Source organism: Gorilla gorilla, chromosome 17, assembly GCF_029281585.2.
Source record: "Gorilla gorilla gorilla isolate KB3781 chromosome 17, NHGRI_mGorGor1-v2.1_pri, whole genome shotgun sequence".
Classification (NCBI taxonomy): Eukaryota; Metazoa; Chordata; class Mammalia; order Primates; family Hominidae; genus Gorilla; species Gorilla gorilla.
In genome coordinates this window covers 39,546,187-39,565,962 of record NC_073241.2, presented here as the reverse complement: position 1 = coordinate 39,565,962, position 19,776 = coordinate 39,546,187, and the positions used below count along the sequence as shown (strand labels likewise).

Genomic DNA, 19,776 nt, shown 5'->3' with positions numbered 1-19,776 from the left:
TCTTTAAAGAAAAGGCTAGAAAGTAAATTTTTGGTAATTTGTACAGAATTGGATATAAGGAATTTGGGACACTTAAAAGGAGAAAATGGGATTGAAGGAGTTCTTTACATTCTGAACAGCCCCACTTTGAATTTTTTTTAACTGTTTCCTCGTAAATTTTAGATGCCAGAAAGCATTCTTCTGTACCTGTCATGCTTCTTTTTTAATTCTAACTAACAAGTCGGTCTCATGGACCCAAATGAACCTACTACTTGCGTGCCCAAATAAGCTTGCTTAGGGTTCTAAATCTCAAAACTGTGATGAAAGAGCTAAGTTAATCAACTAGTGTATTATGTTGAGGTTCCCAAAACTGCATCACTAAACTGTTGGGCTTTGGATGCAGTATTTGGATGTGAGAACTTCTGCTGAGATATGCTCTTTCTACCAACACAAGGAAAAACAAAGCAGGGGCCACGTGCAGGCCACTGGCTCAGGCTGGGCAGAGAGGACTCTCACAAAGTCTCTCTCTTCGGAGACAGTCAAGCTGCCCTCGCATCTCACATGTGGGAAGGGGGTCAGGTAGGGCTTCCCCAGTATTGCTGTAATGCAAGTGATAATCTGGGCCTCCAGAGGCTGCAATTTCTTTTTTTTTTTCTTTTGAGACGAAATCTTGCTCTGTCACTCAGGCTGGAGTGCAGTGGCGTGATCTCAGCTCACTGCAACCTCTGCCTCCCTAGTTCAAGCGATTCTCCTGCCTCAGCCTCCTGAGTAGCTGGGATTACAGGCATGCGCTACTACCTCCCGGCTGATTTTTGTATTTTTAGTAAAGATGGAGTTTCGCCATGTTGGCCAGGCTGGTCTCAAACTCCTGGCCTCAAGTGATCTGCCCACTTCAGTCTCCCAAAGTGCCAGGATTACAGGTGTGAGCCACCACAATCGGCCTGAAATTTCTTTATCATTTAGACCAAACTTCAGCCTTTGGTGAAAGTTGTAAAATTCCCCCAGACTGTTTCATTTTGTAAATCATCACCTTGCCTCTCTTCTCTCTACCCTCTCTTTCTTGCTCACAGAACTCACTGTCAGCCTCTCTTTAAAAACAACTTATTATCTAGAATAACCCAACTTTAAAATATATAATTTATTTGGATTTCAGTTTATAAGGAGCAGGATATTGATTTTTTTGGAGATTTATAGTTACATTCAAAATTTTTTTTGCATTGAAACAATTTTAGATTTTCTAAAAACCAGTATTAATTTAAATCAACTTTCAAATCACTTGATGCTCTGCCTTCATTTCTAGTGTTTATGTGAAAGCACGTGGCCAGTTCTTGCTGCATCAGAGCTAGGAACGGCCTTTCTCTCTCAGGTGGGCATAATTCACTTCCTTTTCCATGGAAGATTATGGACAGTGAAATCTAAGATGCATGAGGAAAACCTAAGTGGAGAGGCTCCCTGTGGTAGATTTATAATAGTGCTGTAAGTGATGCATGAGGGAGGTGTTCAGAGTAGTACTATTTTGCATTATAGTAAGAAACATTTGAAATTTAAGTGTTGTTTCACCAATTGTACATTAAGGTAATAAAATACAGTGGATTTTGAAAGGCAAAAATAAAAAACAACAACAACAAAAACCCCAAAACCAAAAAACTAAAGTTAGCTAAAAACTACAAAAAAGGAAAACTGAGAAGTTCTTAATCTGGTTAGTGATTCCTAGGCAAGTCATTATTTAATAAACAAAAATGTTAGCTTTGGCATTGAAGGTAAGTTCCCAAGGCTATAATGATAAAGTAAGATCCACATTAATCTAAAGTTTCCATTCTTCCAACCCACCACACCCTCCATCCCCCACCTCCATGTTTAGACTGGGGAAAGGGATAAATTATACATGGAAATACAGTAACTACCTCTGAATACTCCATGAAAAAACAACAGAGAAGCTACTATTGGGGTCCAGGAGTTCGTGTATCATTTTCTGCTTACTGGGTGGGCTGATGGTCCACAAAGAATTTGAGTTTCCTTCCAGTTCTGCTACTGTTATGTCTTCTTTTTCATAATTTTCCAGAAATTGCATAGCACCCTGTATGTGCACAAATGCACATGCATAAATAGATTATATGCATCATGCTGTATAAAGAAAGCAGTCACTCTTCCTTTTAACTGGCAGTGTGGAAAAGGTTTCTCCCTTTGAAGGGAATATTTTTATAATGGATGGTCTTGAGTGTTCCATTGCACTAATTTGGCTTCCTTACCCACAGGTATGGGCAGTTTCCAGTTACATTATCCAATCCCAGCAGTTGCTACCATCAATACAGCTATGGAATCATTCCAGTTAAACAATAAAGGAAAAACAGATAATTTAGTGTCATTTTTCCTTTCCACTAAAAAGGAAATTTATCACCTACGGGGGAACGTCTCTGTCATGAGAGAGACAAAACAATCTGCTCAGGACATCCCAACCCTCTCTGAAGAACTGCTCATTGTTCCAGATTAGTTTTGACAGTGTGCATTATAGGTGATAATTTTACAGAAGAAAGAAGCATCTCCTTCCTATTCACTCTCTTAAATAAAAAAAATTATTTATAAGACAAATTTTAATGATGAGGATTATGTTATATTATTAAAAGTGTGGAATATAGATAAGAGAATAACATCAGCCACCCTTCTGCTACCAGAACATAATTGTTGTTTTAAGTTTTAGGGGATGTATTTCTTATTTTTTGTAATTTTAAAAATAATAGGCTTTTTAAAATTTATGTTTTAGTTTGAGAAATTGTCATGTCATTTATAGTCTCTGTAATGAATTTTTTAATTACAAAATAAGTTGCTTAGAAAATCTTTGGACAACATGGCACGTAAATAAAATGAAAAGTAGAAGCTCCTTCTCCTATTATGACCACTCTAGAGTATCTTGCCAATCAAATTCATGTAATACATCTGCCTTAATTTCCTCAACCAGCTCCTGTTTGCTGAACCGCAAATTGCCTCTAGTTCTGCTAATGCAGAGAATGCACTCATAAGCCAGTGCCTAGATAGAGCGTTCTCATATTTTGAATTACTTCTTAGGACAGATTCCCAGAGTAGGCCTACTAGTCAAGAGATGAATATATACCACAATTTAAAAAGTTAAACAATTTTTAAAATGGATCAATATTTAAATGTTTATTACCACTAATGTCCAACAACATAGACATAACTTCTTAGATTATCAAAGTAGCCAGTGGCCAGGAATCTGCTGTATGTAACTGATAAACCCTGAAAAGTCCTCCTTCCCACCACCTCAGGCCATGGCAAAGCATTAAATGACAACGAGTGAACTTCCCTAGATGAGAGGTCTTCACAGAAATCTACTATAGGGATTTACTTACGGTGTCCCTAGAAAAAGCTTGTATAAATTTGTTAAAGCTCTGCTGGTCCATAACTTTCAACTGGCTTTGTTGGGCACTCATTGTGAAAATAGGCTGGAAAACAAAGAGAACAGTGTTGTCAATATTCCCCAGCTCTTCTCTGCATCCTGAGCCAAAAGAAAAACATTTATGTAGGATATCAGCCCATTTATGGAGGCTACGTTTATCCCATGATAAATGGCATCCGAGATCTCTTTTTGGAGTGATTATTCCCGTGCTCAAGACCAAAGGGGAACTAGTCTCTCAATGTCTTCTGCACCTCATTCATACATCATGTATTTGCTGAGCAGTCAAATGCCGACAGCAGGGTCGGCAGCCCATGACTAAACACCCTACAGACAGCTATCATAAAGGAGTGTGGCGCGGGGCAAGGCTGTGGTAGGTGGGGTGTGCACAGAGATCACCTGATACCCTCCCAGGGTAATTGTGACGGAGACGTCCAGGGGCTGGTTGATGACCCCAGCCACAGATTTGATCAAAGACATGAAGAGAAGAGGAAACCAGACGATGCAGATGAGCAGGACGATGATCATTCCTCCCATGCCATACTTCACCACTTTCTTCTTCTTCTGGCCCCGCGGCTGAGGGTATCTCTGCAACAGAGAGTTCAGACAAGGCTCAGGCTCAGGCTCAGGTGCTTTCCCGCAGGCAGCGGGACTGGGGGAGAGCGAGTGCTCTTCCTGTGGTGCTGGGAACATGGATTTGGCCCTGAATCTTCTCTGTTCGCTCTGAAATGGGGATAGCAACCTTGTCCCAATCTCGAAATGAAGTTAGGTAGTGATGTGAAGCTGTCCTGAGGTCGCTCCAGTACCCTCTGGTGGATCCACAGGGGCCAACAGGACTTGAGCGGCCTTCTCCCTTCAAGACTGTGGATGGGTTTTGCTGGTGAGGAACTCCTGGACCAAGGGATCAAGTATCCGGCTGAATGAACCTTCTGGTTTTAAGGGATTATGTGAGAGAAAGATACTTTACTTTCAATTCCTGAATATTTAAAATCTGTGCCTTTCAGTTGACCCTTCCCTGCCCTTGGAGGGTGGAAAAACATGATTTTTAATTTAATTCATGATACGTGTTGTTAAAGACAATGTTGTTCGACACCTAAAGTAAGATTTGTATGATTAGAAGAGCACCCTCTGGGCACTGGCTGTAGGGAGTGGGGAGAGGGCAGGTGCGTGTTGCAGGGGCTCACTCTCCTACAGGAGCTTGTGCACCAGTAAGGCTGGGAGCACTTCTGTTTGCTTTAATATAGATTCATGAAGGACCCACTAAGCCCCCTGCTTAAAGACTATGGACAAGTGGAAGTTGGAGCTGTGCTGTCTGGCATTGAACCTGCTTCTGATCTACATGTTTGTTCTTTCTTCAGTGTTGCTGCTCCATGACCTCCGTCCTTTCAGGGTTACCCCTCAGGCCAACCTACATGCAGAACATGGGGTCAACCCCACTCCCCGACTTGGCAATGTGATTTATCTTCAGGAGGGATCCATTCATTTCAGCAGATTAAGGCAAGGAAAAATAATCTAACTTTACCCATAGGCACTAGATTACACACCAGGAGAGAGACCTGGGAGTCAGTACAGGACATGACTACAGTGGCTTTTACAAGCCTGGACACTAAGTGCCAAAGATGGTGCCGGAAACATGAGAATGGAGGCTTGACTGGCTGGTGGGCCAGGGCCAGTGCGTAGTGCACTCTGCATTCAGTGTGCATAAGGCAATGCACCCTATGGTTCTGCACTATGGAGATTGCATGAAGTTCAGATGGTAGCAGTGCATTTTGATATTTTTGCACTGGCATTTGATACTGTTGACTATTTTCAACAGCATCAAATATGGATAGCAGTAGCAGTGTATTTTGATTTTCTTCCCGATTTTCTATATTGAAAGGAAGACTAGGGTCCCATATTTTAAAATCTGAAATATAGATTCACAAATTTATATACACACATGCATGCTTCCACACATAGATATGCAAACAAGTGTATAGATTTGCTCTTTCATTATTTTCTCAGTGAGGCAAATTTAGATCATAGGCCACTCCTGTCACTCCAACAGCACCCACACTGGATCATGAAAGTTTTGCAAGTTAAAGAAGATTAATGTATCTCTGCCAAGGGCGGTTTTAGTCTGTTCCACCTGAAGTGGGACCACATTGGTTCCTCTCCTGAAGGCCAGTCTCTTTGAGGTTCATCTCAAAAATTCCCAGAGGCTCCTCCCTCCTTCTGCTCAGCCCTCACACTGCCTTTCCAGGGGAGAACAGGGAAAAGGCCTCTTAATCCATCTCAAATTACGCAGCCAATTTTCCCCTCCTCTCGAAATTTTCTCCCTTCCTTCCTTCCTCCTTCCCTCCCTCCCTCCCTTCCTTCCTTTTTCCTTCCTTCCTTCCTTCTTTCTCTTTCTTTTTCTCTCTCTCTCTCTTTCTTTCTCTCTCTGTCTTTCGTCTTTTTTTTTGAGACGGAGTCTTGCTCTGTCGCCCAGGCTGGAGTGCACTGGCGCGATCTTGGCTCACTGCAAGCTCCACCTCCTGGGTTCACGCCATTCTCCTGCCTCAGCCTCCCGAGTAGCTGGGACTACAGGTGCCCGCCACCACGCCTGGCTAATTTTTTTGTATTTTTAGTAGAGACAGGGTTTCACCATGTTAGCCAGGATGGTTTCAATCTCCTGGCCTCGTGATCTGCCCGCCTCGGCCTCCCAAAGTGCTGGGATTACAAGCGTGAGCCACTGCGCCCGGCCTGTTTTTTTTTTTTTTTTCTTGATGGAGTCTTGCTGTCGCCCAGGCTGGGGTGCGGTGGTGCAGTCTCAGCTCACTGCAACTTCCACCACCTGGGCTCGAGAGATTCTCATGCCTCAGCCTCTCAAGTAGCTGGGACTACAGGTGCACATCACCACACCCGACTAATTTTTTATATTTTTAGTAGTGACAGGGTTTCACCATGTTGGCCAAGCTGGTCTTGAACTCCTGACTTCAAGTGATCCACCTGCCTTGGCCTCCCAAAGTGCTGGGATTACAAGCGTGAGCCACCACATTCAGCCTCCCCTCCCTTTTCAAAGGCATTGTCCCCTTCCTGTCCTGTGCTGCTCCGTTACCCCTTTCCTAGGCCATTCAACTCTTTCTTTTTTATTTTTTGAGATAGTGTCTTGCTCTGCTGCCCTGAGATAGTCTCTTGCTCTGCTACCCAGACCAGAGTGCAGTGTCGTGATCACGGCTCACGGCAGCCGCTGGTAACTCAGCTCCTCACTGTGCTTCCTGTTTGGTGTTCCTGTTGCACTGCATTTCCAATCAGCTTCCTGAAATGTTCTGGAAAGTGGTGCATGGAAGTCATGGTATAAGCAGAGTAAGAGTGAGTGGCCTGCACTGTGTGTGCTTGGACCAACATTTTGCCTTTCAGGTTATTGCTCTTGCTTCATAAAGTGTGTTTGTAAAGCCCCTGCAGCCTGTCACATTCAATGTGGGATCACACCCAGGAAGAGTTACTGTTAAGAACAGCTTATTATTCCACTTCATTCCAGACAGGGGATCAATAATCGTAACTTTTCAGACTAGTACTAACCAGGGTCAGATTCATTCAGACTCCCCAATATCACCTCCCACTTACCTAAATGTCTCAGGAAGTTTTGCCATGGATGATTTCAAAGGCTAATATCCTGAAGTAGCCATTGGTTTAGCATAGGATGTAAGTATATACTTAAGTAGCTGTGATATACTGAAATGAGGCTCCTTATTTCTTTAAAATAAAAAGGTAATTTAAGTCTTTGTTGGCATGCATGCCTCGAGTTATAGGCCAGAACAAGCCTTCCCTCACTGGGAGGCAGGGCGGTGGCTGCAACCACCTCATGACAGTGTGAAAAATGTCACCTGGTGGCTCCAAGGCAGTGAGCTGAAGAACAGAGCAGCTGCCGCTTCTTCCAACAAACATGGTCTTGCATCCGTGCAGATGGTCACACTGGGTGGGATCATTCAGGGGCTTTTGTGATTTGGAAACCCCCTTCCTAAGCACCGTGACCTGTTCGCCCAAGTGAAACGGCGTCTCGTTGTCAGTTTCCCGAGCCTTCTGGCAGCTCTTGTACCTAAAGGGCCTTGTCTTCCCATGCTCTCGGCAGAGGAGCTCTCCCATCTTATGGAGAACGCAGGCTGCGGGCACGGGATTGCTCCTTACTGGCCTCTCCTCCTCCTGCCCTTTCTGCAGGATGGTGATGGCTCTTTGCCACAACTGACTCGCTCACCTGTGCCTCTGACTCTACAATCTCCAGACCCCCATCAGAACTTCCTGATATTAGAATTTTTACTATTTTCTTCTGGCTTTTCCTTGTCGTCTCCAGAGAGGTCAAAACACTCTCCATTTTGAAATTATCCTCTGGGCTTGCTTCTCTTTTGAACTAATTATCTCTCTGTGCCCTTGTTGGGCTTGATCCCTCCAAGACGCTGCCTCCAGTGAGCTCCTAAGTCCCTGCAGTTGGGTGTCAGCACCCATCCTACCTTTGAAACTCATTGTGCAAAGATCACTAGCAATCTAGCGAATATAAGATTCAACATCTATTCTCAGTATTCACGTATCCCAAACTCTACATATTTGGCTTCTTGAATTTCTCTTCTCTCTCTGGGTCTAAAAATGTGGAAGGAATGAATAGATGAGGATAGAAGAGTAGGATAGAAGGTAAACCAGGAAAGAACCAGTAGCTTAAGCTCCAGAGAGTCAGAGACAAGAGAGGATGGGTGGATCTATTTCAGGTAGCCAGGACAGCATAGGGAGGTACTGAGATATGTGCATTTGTAAATAGGCAACTCTTTTTAGTTGTTGCTCAACAAACATTTACTGTGTGTCTAGGTTCAGGGTATTAAGTGATTCCTAGGCCATATATGGATGAACAGACACTGAGCTTGCCACCACAGAGCTCATAATAGACAGAAAAAGAGACAACAAGCCCCAGTGTGGGAAGTATTAAGGGTTGTTGGGGCCCACAGTGAAAGATGGGGTCTAGACTTGAGGGGTTAGGGCAGGTCCATGGAAACAGAGGTGTCTACATTGGCATCTGGAGGTTGGGAAGGAGTTAGGCAATGAGGAGGTGGAGAGGATGTTTCAGACAGTGCAAAGATGTGTCAAGGCCTTATCTAGCGAATAAAGATATGATCTTTATTCAATGGATGGCAAAAGATCCACTGAATAACTCCCTGTAACAGTGGAGGAGAGGAGACAAGGGTCAGGGCAAAGGACCTAGGAACCAAGATAAAAATGTAGATGCTTTCCCTGTACCCAGTCAACTTACACTCTTCCATTAGCTCTCTGTTTCAGACCTATGCCCTACCTTCCTGAGGCTCTCAAAGTATCACGTGCCCCTCTGCCAAAGCATCTGTCATATATATTGCATTTATTTGTGTCACCATTTTATTTTTCTTTACCTTTTATTTTGAGTTCAGGGGTACATGTACAGGATGTGCAGGTTTGTTACATAGTTAAACGTGTGCCATGGTGGTTTGCTGCACAGATCATCCCATCACCTAGGTATTAAGCCCAGTGTCCATTAGCCACTCTTCCAGATGCTCTTCCTCCTCACTCCCCCCAACCCATGACAGGCCCGCCCCAGTGTGTGTTGTTCCACCCCATGTGTCCATGTGTTCTCATCACTCAGCTTGTGTCACCATTTTATTAACACCTGTTTCTGTCCACTGAGCCATCAGTTCCGTGATGGTGGGGCATTGTATGTTTGGGTCACCACTCTACTCTCATGCTTAGCAGAGTTCTGGGCACATAAGAATGTGCTTAGTCAATGTTTATAGTAGGCTGCAAAAATAAAGGCCTCAAATTCATCTCAATCCTGTAGGCATGACCCTTTGCAACATGACTTTGCCAACCCCATCATTTACTCCATCCTTTGGATCTAGGCTGGCCTTTAAACTTGCTCCAAGTAGAAGAATGTGGTAGAAGCACTGGTGGTGGAACTCTGAGCCTAGACCTCACAGGGCTTTGCAGGTTTCCCTCTCGTTCTCTTGGAATGTGCTGCCACCAGGGAAAGAAGCCTGGGCTTGTCTCCCTAAGGATGAGCGAATACATAGAGAGAGAGGCCTGGCTAAGAGCCAGATGCAACCTGCAGGTGTCTGAGTGACACCATCGAATAACACCCAGTTGGGCCACCAGACGATAGCAGCCACAGGACTGACTCCAGGCAAGACTGTCCAGTGGAGCCCAGCCCACACTGCTGACCTACATAATTGTGAGCAAATAAAATGATTGTTTATTTTATTTTACTTTATTTTATTGTATTTTATTTTACTTTAAGTTCCAGGATACATGTGCAGAATGTGTAGGTTTGTTACATAGGTATACATGTGCCATGGTGGTTTGCTGCACCTATCAACGCATCATCTAGGTTTTAAGCCCCCCATGCGTTAGGTATTTGTCCTAATACTATCCCTCCCCTTGCCCCCTACCCCCTGACAGGCCCTGGTGTGTGATGTTCCCCTCCCTGTGTCCATGTGTTCTCATTGTTCGGCTCCCGCTTATGAGTGAGAACATGCGGTGTTTGGTCTTCTGTACCTGTGTTAGTTTGCTGAGAATGATGGCTTCCACCTTCATCCATGTATCTGCAAAGGACATGATCTCATTCTTTTTTATGGCTGCATAGTATTCCATGGTGTGTATGTGCCACAATTAAAGAGCTGTTTTTTAAACCACTGTATTTGGAGGTAGTTTGTTAGCAGCAACAGACAACTGATATATCTGTCGAATGAGTGATTCCAGGGTCTGAAGTAGACTTAGGGCAGAGGTTTCATAAGTCCCCTGTGTGTGATCCTTTGCATGTACTTTGGGGTAGCTTTGGTTGTTAGAAATTCTTCATATTCCATTGAAACATACTGGAGCTTTTGCCTACCTGTCTTAATTCTGTTTTTCTTAAGTCTCACAAATTAATTTCAATTTCTCATCTCTTTCCAACATTTCAAATTGTTAAAAACATCTACTTTTTCTGCACAGATACCCCTATTTTTTTTCTGCTTTAGACCAAACGATCCCTAGTTCTTCCTACTTTTCCTTGTGTGTCAGGATTTCCAGACCCTTTGTCACCCTAGTTGCTACCCTCAATGTTCCTTTGATAGAGAGGCTCTCATATTCTGGCATCCTGTCAGCTCCTCTGCTCCTTAGAAATCAGGACAAGCAAATACGATTTTAAGTATATTGCCAGCCCCATCTCCCTCACTTCACAAACCCATAAACACAGAGACCACAGTACAACAGGCCCCATGACTGTAACGCTGAAATTCCCAGGGAAAGCTGCAGAACACACCAGGAATCATACAGAGGAGCCTTTTTCAAGGAGGGTATTTTGAGACGAGAAAGAAAGACATTTCATATCGCCCCAGCTAATGTTTTTTGGGTATTCCTATTGCTCTTATGCAACAGACTCTTCTTCCATATATTAAACTTTTGAGAGGTGCAATAAATAATAGTAATCTAGACATATTTAAACCTTAATATTCAGCCTGGCAGAATAAGCAGATATTTGCACTTCAATTTTCTTTGCACAAAGAGGTTAAATTGTCCATCCCTCTTCAAAAAGTGAGTCAGAAGTAAGCATGAGTCCAAGCCAACACCAGCCCCACTTTTCTCTGTAACATCACATCCCTTTCTGCTCCCAAAGGAGCCATTTAAGAGTTGTTGGGATATAGCAAGCAATATACCGTTTTTTAAAAATAACTACAATATGAAGTTGCCGAAAGAAGAAAACATCTGGATGCTATTGACGACTATGACGGCAGTAAGTCTAAATTCCCAACTCCAGTGGGTTGGAAATCACTGGGACATTTATAGGTTGTGGTAGTTTTTGCCTCATGCCTTCATTGTGATCAGAAGCTCACATTCATCTTATAACCAGCCTGTATCTAAGAGAAGCAGACAGGAATAAGGCACGTCTCCTGGCTTCTTACCTTCTCCGACTCCCGCCAACACTTCAGGATGAATATGTGAGCATAGATGTCCTCCACACAGATCCAGCTGGACAGGCTCAAAGTTGTGTCCGTCCACACCCAGTCCATCACTGCCCTCAGCTCAGTCAAAAAGGGCACGAGGCGAAACCTGGCAGGAAACACATCTCGTCAGAGAGACATTCGTGGGTGGCCCCCACCACCCTGCTCACCCAGGAGCTCAAGCAGTTCCTTAACTGCTTTAACCTCATGACTCAGAAACAATTCTCTAGGTGACCCTTCCAGTAAAACCCAACTTGGAACACAACTGCTTTTCATTATAAGTCGAATCTATGGATTTGTATTTTTTCATTCTTTTCCTTTTCTCTGATGATCATAACCAACTGGGATCTCCCTTTTAAATAAGTGTGAAGGTGTGAAGGTGACTCAGCTTCTTTCACATGTATTTGTTCATGTTACGAGACCCTTGGCCATGCGGTGCTGAATGACTGTGGCTCTGTTGCTGGATGAGTTAGTAGGGGTGGTGCATCTGGTAGGTTAAAAATGAGGGCAAATGGATAAAGGTAGAGGGAGAAGGAGAGGTTGTAGGGAGCCAGGGTGTGAGGCCCCTCAGCCGCAGGACTTGCTGGAGTACCACAGTGATGGTGTTGGCTCAGCCTCTGTGGTTCAGTTGTGTTTCAGAAGGGATTGGCCTGGGCTCCTCCAGGCTCTGAAGAATTTTCCTTGTCTCTTGACCGACACAGAGCTTCTCCCAGCCTGGAGAATCTGGGTTCTCCCAGGGCCCTCACAGCAGTGTGGATTGCCACTCAGAAATTCTCCCCTAGGATGCCTCAGCCCTGTCAAGTGAATATAAATCCAATCCCTGGAAGCAACATCAGGCCCAGTCGCAGGCTAGCGCTGTATGAAACACGACCCCACACACAGCGCTTCACAGCATCTGAAGGCACTCGACACCTCTTCTGTCTGGTGCTGAGGAGGAGCCAGCAGTGCCACGGACTGTCTCACTTTTTATGCCGTGGTTTAATTTGCGAGAGAACAGAGAGGAGATGCTACTGCTGAACTTGTCACATAGAAGAGCACATGTGCTTTGAGTAGTTAACTTGCTACGTGGGCACACAGGTGATGGCATTCAGGTTGGTGTTAGGCAGAAAGAATGCTCCTCTTCAATGGAGGAACTTACTGTATACAAAAAATTCTAAGGATAATTTGGAATTCCCAAGGTATTTGGAATAGTCCAGGCTCCACATACTGTGTTCTTTTGTGCCCAGAAGTATATAAATACTTACAGATCATGTACCCCTATTTTTCATTCTCAAATATTATCACAGTAATTATGCAGGATACTAACCCATGTGGATGAATGTAGAACAGCACCCGGACAGGCTTGTGGCAATTAAACATAGAAAGGTGTTTAAAGAGACATATTTATTCCTTTGCCAACATCGTAAGAGTTCCACAATGATTCCCACTGCTGAATTCATCCTCTCCCCCTTACTTCCCAGTTGGGAAACAAAATGCCTTTCCACGGCTATTCTTCCCCCATAAGTGACTGTGACAATGCAGAGCGTCCTACCCTTGGAATAAGAAGAGGTTGACGTAATTGTAGCTCTTGGTGAGGAAGTTCCCCAGGACTCGCGTTGGGTAGCCGCAACGGATCTGGTAAGCAGACAACCCGAAGTAAACACATTTCACGAAGTACCAAAGCTGGGCAACCAGGTTCTGGCTGAATTTCCTAAAATGTAAAAGTACAGAAAGTGAAGCAATGAAATACTCCTCGGAAACAAAAGGATGGCAGTGTCGAATTAAAACAACAGGCCAACAGAATTTCCCCTTCATCATTCCAATTCAATTCTAATGAACTGTCTACACATAGTGGATCACTTCAAAGGCAAAAGGTGGGATAAAAAAATTCAATAATTAAAATGATTTCCTGTGAATGGTGCCTCCAATCTGTCTTATACCGTTGTTTAGGCCATAATTAAAATAAATTATTAAGTGAATTTACTGATAAATATTTTCTCACTATGTAGATGATGCAGCTACCATAGTCCAAATTAGACTCCTGAAAGAAAGAGCCTATATACATTATATATATGATATGTTAAAAATATATATAAACACACACACACACACACACACATATATATATATATATATAGAGAGAGAGAGAGAGGATCCATTTGGAATATGTAGGAGAAAGAATTCTGATAGGTGGACTCTCAATTTCTTTTTACTATTCATTATAAAAATAAGTAATGGATTAACAAACTCTGGAAACACCTGGATTTGGTTCCAGTTCTGTCTATATGTTATGGGGTTTGTTTCCCAAGCCATCATTTCTCAAGACATCAGTGTCTTTATTTGACAATTCTTCCTAGTTCTGCAAATCTATAACTCCATGACCTAACGTTTATTTATTTTTAATGATTTCCTCAACAATACAGATGGTAGTCTTTTCTCCAGGTGAATAGTGAAGAGACATAGTATTGTACAGTTCAGGACTGCTAGCACAAGTTTGAAAAAAAATAGTAGAATTAAATTTCACACTAGAAAAACATTTTAGAATATAATTTCAAAGAATGATGAGCTATAAGACCACTTTAAACTTTGGATAAATGCAGCATTCTCCAAATGTCTTAAACATGGTCAGTACAGATTTTAAAAAGGAAATAAAAAGAAAACTTTTGACTTGGTGAGAGTTTGGTATAATCTTCTCTGTCCTTAAAATTAAGATCCATACTTGAATGTTTTGATACAAGCACCATATTTCTCTTTGTGCCATATTTTGGATTTGTCCCCTGCCTCCCTCCCTCCCTTTCTTCCTTCCCTCCCTCCCTCCTTTCTTTCTTTCTCTCTCTCTCACCCCTTCCTTCCTTCTTGCCTCCTTCTTTCCTTCCTTCTCTTTCTGTCTCTCTCTTGCCCACACCCCCGTGGAGATATCTAATGGTTCCAGCACCATGTGCATTTGTTGAAAAGACTGTTCTGTCTTCACTGGATGGCCTTTGCACCTTCCCTACATCAGCTGAATTGGGACTGTGGGTCTTCTATTTCTGGACTCTCTGTTCTGGTCCGTTGTTCTGTTCGTCTGAATCTTGAGGCTACACCTCACTGCTTGATCATCACAGCTTTATAATAATGCTTGAGGTCAGGAAGAATAAGTGCTCCAATACTGTTCTTTTTCAAAGTTGTTTTAGTTCTTCTAGATCTTTTGCAATTCCATACGAATTTTTGTCAGCTTACCAAATTCTACCAAAAAATCTTGCTGGGAATTTTGATGTGCACTGTGGTCAATCTATAGATCAATTTGGGGAGAAACTGCATCTCCCCCAAATTCATGAGAAATTCACAAGTATTTTGATGCATGAATTTAAGTCTTCTTGATTTATTTAGGCCTTCTTTAATTTCTCTCAGCCATGCCTTTTATATTTTCATTGTACAAATCTTGTACATGTTTTATCATATTTATCCCTAAATATGATAGTTTTTCATATTTTTAATGGCATTGTAAATGATATTCTTAAAAATTCAAATTATTGAGCATTTATTGCTTGCATATAAAAATACAATTGAGTTTTGTATGCTGGTTTTGTATCTGCAAGCTTCCAAAGTTCATTTATAACTTCTGACAACCTTATTGTAGATTCCACCGGATTTTCTATATAGGCTGTCATATCTGCCGCATGGTTTTGCTTCTTGCTTTCCAATCTGGATTGTGTGTGTGTGTGTGTGTGTGTGTGTGTGTGTGTGTGTGTGTGTGTGTGTGATGGAGTCTCACTCTTTGTCACCCAGGCTGGAGTGCAGCAGCGCAATCTCAGCTCACTGCAACTTCTGCCTCCAGGGTTCAAGCGATTCTCCTGCCTCAGCCTCCTGAGTAGTTGGGACTATAGGCACGCGACACCACATACAGCATTTTTTTTTTTTTAAGACGGGGTTTCACCATATTGGCCAGGCTGGTCTGGTCTCTAACTCCTGACCTTGTGATCCACCTGGCCCAGCCTCCCATAGTGCTGGGATTACAGGCGTGAGCCACCGTGCCCAACCCAATCCGGATGTCTTTTATTTTTACTTATTTTGCTGGCCTGGGATTAGGATCTAGTATCACCATTCACTGGCTGAATGACTTTGGGGAGATCACTTTTCTTTCTGGGTTGTATCTATCTTAATCTGCAAAATTAGGTAATGGGCTTGGAAAGCGTTTTAAGGTGTCTTTCTTCTCTGAAATTAAGAGTTTCTGTGAAGGTTGGTTTTGTACTGAAAAATGTATTTTATGTATTCCATTTTAAATACCAACGAACAATATTCGCAACACTCTCATGAAAAAATTATAATATTTGTACAAGCAGTGGCCTTCATCTGAATTATTATTATAGCCTGGGCTATATTTAATCTCCCAATATATGGTGTGGAATGGAGAACTGGGTTATTGTGTCTCTTCTGGGTAACAATCCTTTATTTAGTTCTACTGTAGACTCAGGAAGAAGTATCCCAATTCTACTTTCCTTTAAAAATATCTGCATTGTCACCATTTATTATTATAAAGCAATAATTTTATAATTAGAATTTTTTATTTTTAATAATAATTTTTATAATTATTATAAAGCAATAATTCCTATACTGAAATTGAATGGTCAGAACCTAAACACTCAAACAAAAGCAGCCATTAGGCTCTGGCTACTGTTATAAGCAATTTGGATTTTCTCAATAGGAATTACACTTGAACTGGTTTACTTATGAGCCACATACGTAAAATCCATTTTTTTCATTACTTTCTATTCATTCTTCCCAAATGATATTAGCCTGCCTGTTTGATATGTTATTCATAAGACTTGGCTACAAATGACTCGGAGGTGTGATCAAAAGATCAAATTTTCTAGATTTTCAGAGATACCTGAGGATGTTTAAAATAGTACATCATTGACCGGGCACAGTGGCTCATGCCTGCAATCCTAGCACTTTGGGAGGCCCAGGCAGGAGGACTGCTTGAGTCCAGGCCTCTGAGACCAGCCTGGGTAACATAATGAGACCTCATCTCTACAAAAAATAAAAATAAAAAATAGTCAGGAGCGGTGATGTGCACCTGTATCCCCAGCTGCTCTGGAGGCTGAGGCGGGAGGATTGTTTGAGCCCAGGAGTTCAAGGTTGCAGTGAGCTATGATCATGCCACTGCACTCTAGCCTGGGTGATGAAGTGAGATTTTGTCCCTAAAAACAATAAATAAATAAATTTTTTAAAAAGCTGGCATGTCACAGTCTGGGAGTGCAGTTCCAGAGGAGGCTTTCAGAGCCACAGCAGATGATGGCAGCTTCACTGGATTAGGTATGTGGCTCCCCAGGCCAGTGACGAAGAGTTATAGTTTGCTTGTGTACATAAAATCAGATATGCTTATTAAAAATTCCTATTCCTACTACATCATATGGACAAGGCCACATTCACCTTCTGCAGAGCCTTTTCTTTCATAACCTGACAAAGCAGATATTTCCCATTTATAAAACTCCACTTTGTTTTTCTTTGCCGAAATGACCGGATCATTTGTTCATCCATGAGCACCAACTGTCATAAACACTGTTTTGCCTGGAGGCGTGAGGTGGGAGACAGTCTATAGAGAAGTGTCATCTGAACAGAGATCTCGAGAGTAAGGAGGAAGTAGACTTTGGGTTGGAGGCTGGGGAGAAGAAGGCTGGGAGGGAGCAGAGCTTGGAGATGCCAGGCACACTGGGGAACTGAAGGTCAACACCCTTTCCTTAGGGTTCTAGGTGACAGAGGGAAGCACAGCAGCCACTTTGAAGGATCTTACCAGCCCTTTCCCGACAGCTTCTGGCCACCCTGACCAGCAGCACTAGTTGTATTAACAGCAGCAGAGTCCAGCAGGATGGGTCTGCGTGCTTCTCTTACCACAAGCTGAGACATTGCTAGGTGCTCTCAAACCCCGCTGCAGTTAACCCCCACCAGTCTCCTATGTGGAGACTCTATCATCTGCTCCCCATCCCTCTCCCTCTATCTCTTCTTCTATCCATTAAGCAGCCTCCATTTGTTCATCTATTTCTCTCATGACTTAGTCTGTGCCTTCTCTCCCTCTCAGAAATGCCCCCAAGACCATATTCCACTTTACCTCCACCTCTGCTAAGGTGTAGAGAGAAACACAGCACAAATACCCTAGGTTTGCTCAGGTTATTAAGGCTGTCACCATTGTTATTTATAGAAACCTTATTTCTACAAATGTAGATAATGTGTAATCAAAATATTTTTGAGGAATCAGTTCGCACTTTGGATTTGCGTTGACTATTGACCCAAACCTTTAGCTCTTCCTACCCGTGGTGCTGCTGTGCCAAGGCTCTGCCTGTGGCCAGCAGTTCTGCTGTGCAATGCATGCGAGTATCACCTCAGGAAACACAGTTGCATGGAGGCAGGCTGGTGCCTCTGGCTTCTGAAGAGCTTACCTCTCAGTCACACCAGGTAAGATGAAGAACATCCAGAAGTGAATTCCGAACACAAGAATGACCTGGAAGATGACCTTTCCCAGTACAGTCTTCCTGAGGTAGAGGGCTCGGTCCACCACCATGGTTCCAAACTGAATGAGGACCATCACCAAAAACGGCCCCGGGACCTGGTCCTCTGACAGTGAAGAGGTGATGTCTGCAGCTGCTGAGTGTTTCTGGGGAAGAGACAACAAATTCATGCCCAAGAGAGGCAATTCACAGGAGGGAGCGCCATCGCCATGGGTCAGGGCGGGTGCTGTGGCCTTTGCCCCAACCTACCCCAAAGGCCCAAAAGCCGAAGACAATGATGATGAAGTCCACAGTGTCAGCCAGGAACATGAGCACATACACGTCAGTCACGGCGCTATACTCCGGGTGGATGAGGTTGTAAAAGAACTGTTTGATGGGCACGTAGATCTCCAGCGTCCTGCAAAATGGAGACCCCCACCCCCAACCCACTTGTTTCAGGAAGGGCAGGATGGCAGAACTGACCAGACACTGCCATCATGCCACTCCTCCGCATTCCCCTTTCCAGTCAGGTCCCACCCTCCTCTCTCTGCCTCAGGATAGTCCCGCTGTGGACGGCTCCTGTTCTAACGGAGAGCGTATACACATTTACTGCCAAGATAGGTACTGCAGTCCACTCTGCTGATGGCACCACAGCTCTCTCCTCTTGCTTGAAGCATAATAGAATGGTATGATGCCCTGGGAAGGAGGTGTTGGGTTTGTAGCCTGATTCAATTGCTCACCACAGGCGAGAACCATGAGCATGCTATGTAACCTCTGTGTTTAGTTTTCTCATCTGTAAAACTGGAGTGATGAGAAGACCTGATGCCTAGGGCCAAGGTGGGAAGTAAATGAGGGAATGCATGAGGGTGCTCAGACTTGGAGTGCTTGGTCCATGCGTGTTTGAATGTGCAACGCCCCTGCTCCTCCTGTTTTAGGGCCTGTGTCCATCCTGGCTCCCACATACTGCCCTGGCCTTTTATCTATGCTTTGCTCTGTGCCTTAGTGTGGTGTCCTGCTGGCTCTTGCTTGTCTGTCTAAACTTTGCCCTGTCTTTGCTCTGGGACCTGCCTTCAGTTCAACGCCACGTTCAGGTGCCACTGGCTCTCCTGCTCTCAGAGCCTCTGTCCAGGGCTCCACTCCCAGCTGGCAGTCCCAGTCCCATGCACCACTTCCATCCCCAGCAGGTGGAGGGACCTGTGTAGTTTGCTGGGTAACAGGTGTATGACCATGGACAAAGCATTTCCCCACCATGCACTTCCATCCCCTTCTCAGGATAAGAGTGCAGGTCTAAGGCCCTTCCAGCATTGACACTGTATTCCTCTCAGTCTGGCTGGACTTCACCATGATAACGCCTAAGAATACAATCCATGAGCCCTTGAAATGACCCATTTACTCTGTTCAAATAGAAAAAGCATGTGCATAAATGCAAGGATATAAAATGAATCACACTTACAGAAAAATGATTTTTAAAAACAAGACAAAAAGGGGTAATTTCATTCTGCCTTACACAGATAACATTTGTGACACGAGAAGTTACTTCTCTGCTCTGCTCCTGGTTTATAGGAAATAATAAAGCCCAAAACCCTAAAATAAAGCACACATGCCATATGTTCTCATGGACTCACTTCTTTATGGTAAAGGCTTTTGCTTTGATTAAATGTTCTTGAAGCTTTTCCATATAAAGTTCCCTTTTGCTTTTTTGCTTAATACTCAAAACACTGCTTCCTTTTTGACTGCTGTTTCGGGTGCTTGTGCTGCCTAGAAATAAAAAGAGATCATAAGATGGGTGGTGAAGCCTGGGGTTTGTTCAACTAAATATCCAAGAAGCAGAACCCAGAGCCCACATGGTGGAGGGATAGCTCGGGACTTTTTGGGAGGATGAGTATGCACGGATGCATTTATGAACAATTACTGAGGCCTTGGGATTTGTCCTCAACTCTGCTCCCATCACAGGCATGTGGGGTTTAACACCCCATGGTGGCTCTTTCCTGGATTG

The 19,776-nt window shown here is 43.5% G+C and overlaps 1 protein-coding gene across 2 annotated transcripts in view; it reads right to left on the bottom strand.

The window, feature by feature from the left end:
- The window catches only part of PIEZO2 (piezo type mechanosensitive ion channel component 2), a 479,685-nt gene that overhangs the window by 8,108 nt on the left and 451,801 nt on the right, over positions 1 to 19,776 (bottom strand). For both annotated transcript variants that reach the window (XM_055368035.2, XM_031003780.3), the window contains 8 exons: positions 19,406 to 19,538; positions 18,051 to 18,198; positions 17,733 to 17,947; positions 12,869 to 13,027; positions 11,299 to 11,446; positions 3,788 to 3,976; positions 3,345 to 3,437; positions 1,884 to 2,056 (listed from right to left, as the gene is read on the bottom strand). In XM_055368035.2, the coding sequence (XP_055224010.1) occupies positions 1,884 to 2,056; positions 3,345 to 3,437; positions 3,788 to 3,976; positions 11,299 to 11,446; positions 12,869 to 13,027; positions 17,733 to 17,947; positions 18,051 to 18,198; positions 19,406 to 19,538 (1,258 nt within the window). The remainder of the gene's footprint in view (positions 1 to 1,883; positions 2,057 to 3,344; positions 3,438 to 3,787; positions 3,977 to 11,298; positions 11,447 to 12,868; positions 13,028 to 17,732; positions 17,948 to 18,050; positions 18,199 to 19,405; positions 19,539 to 19,776) is intronic.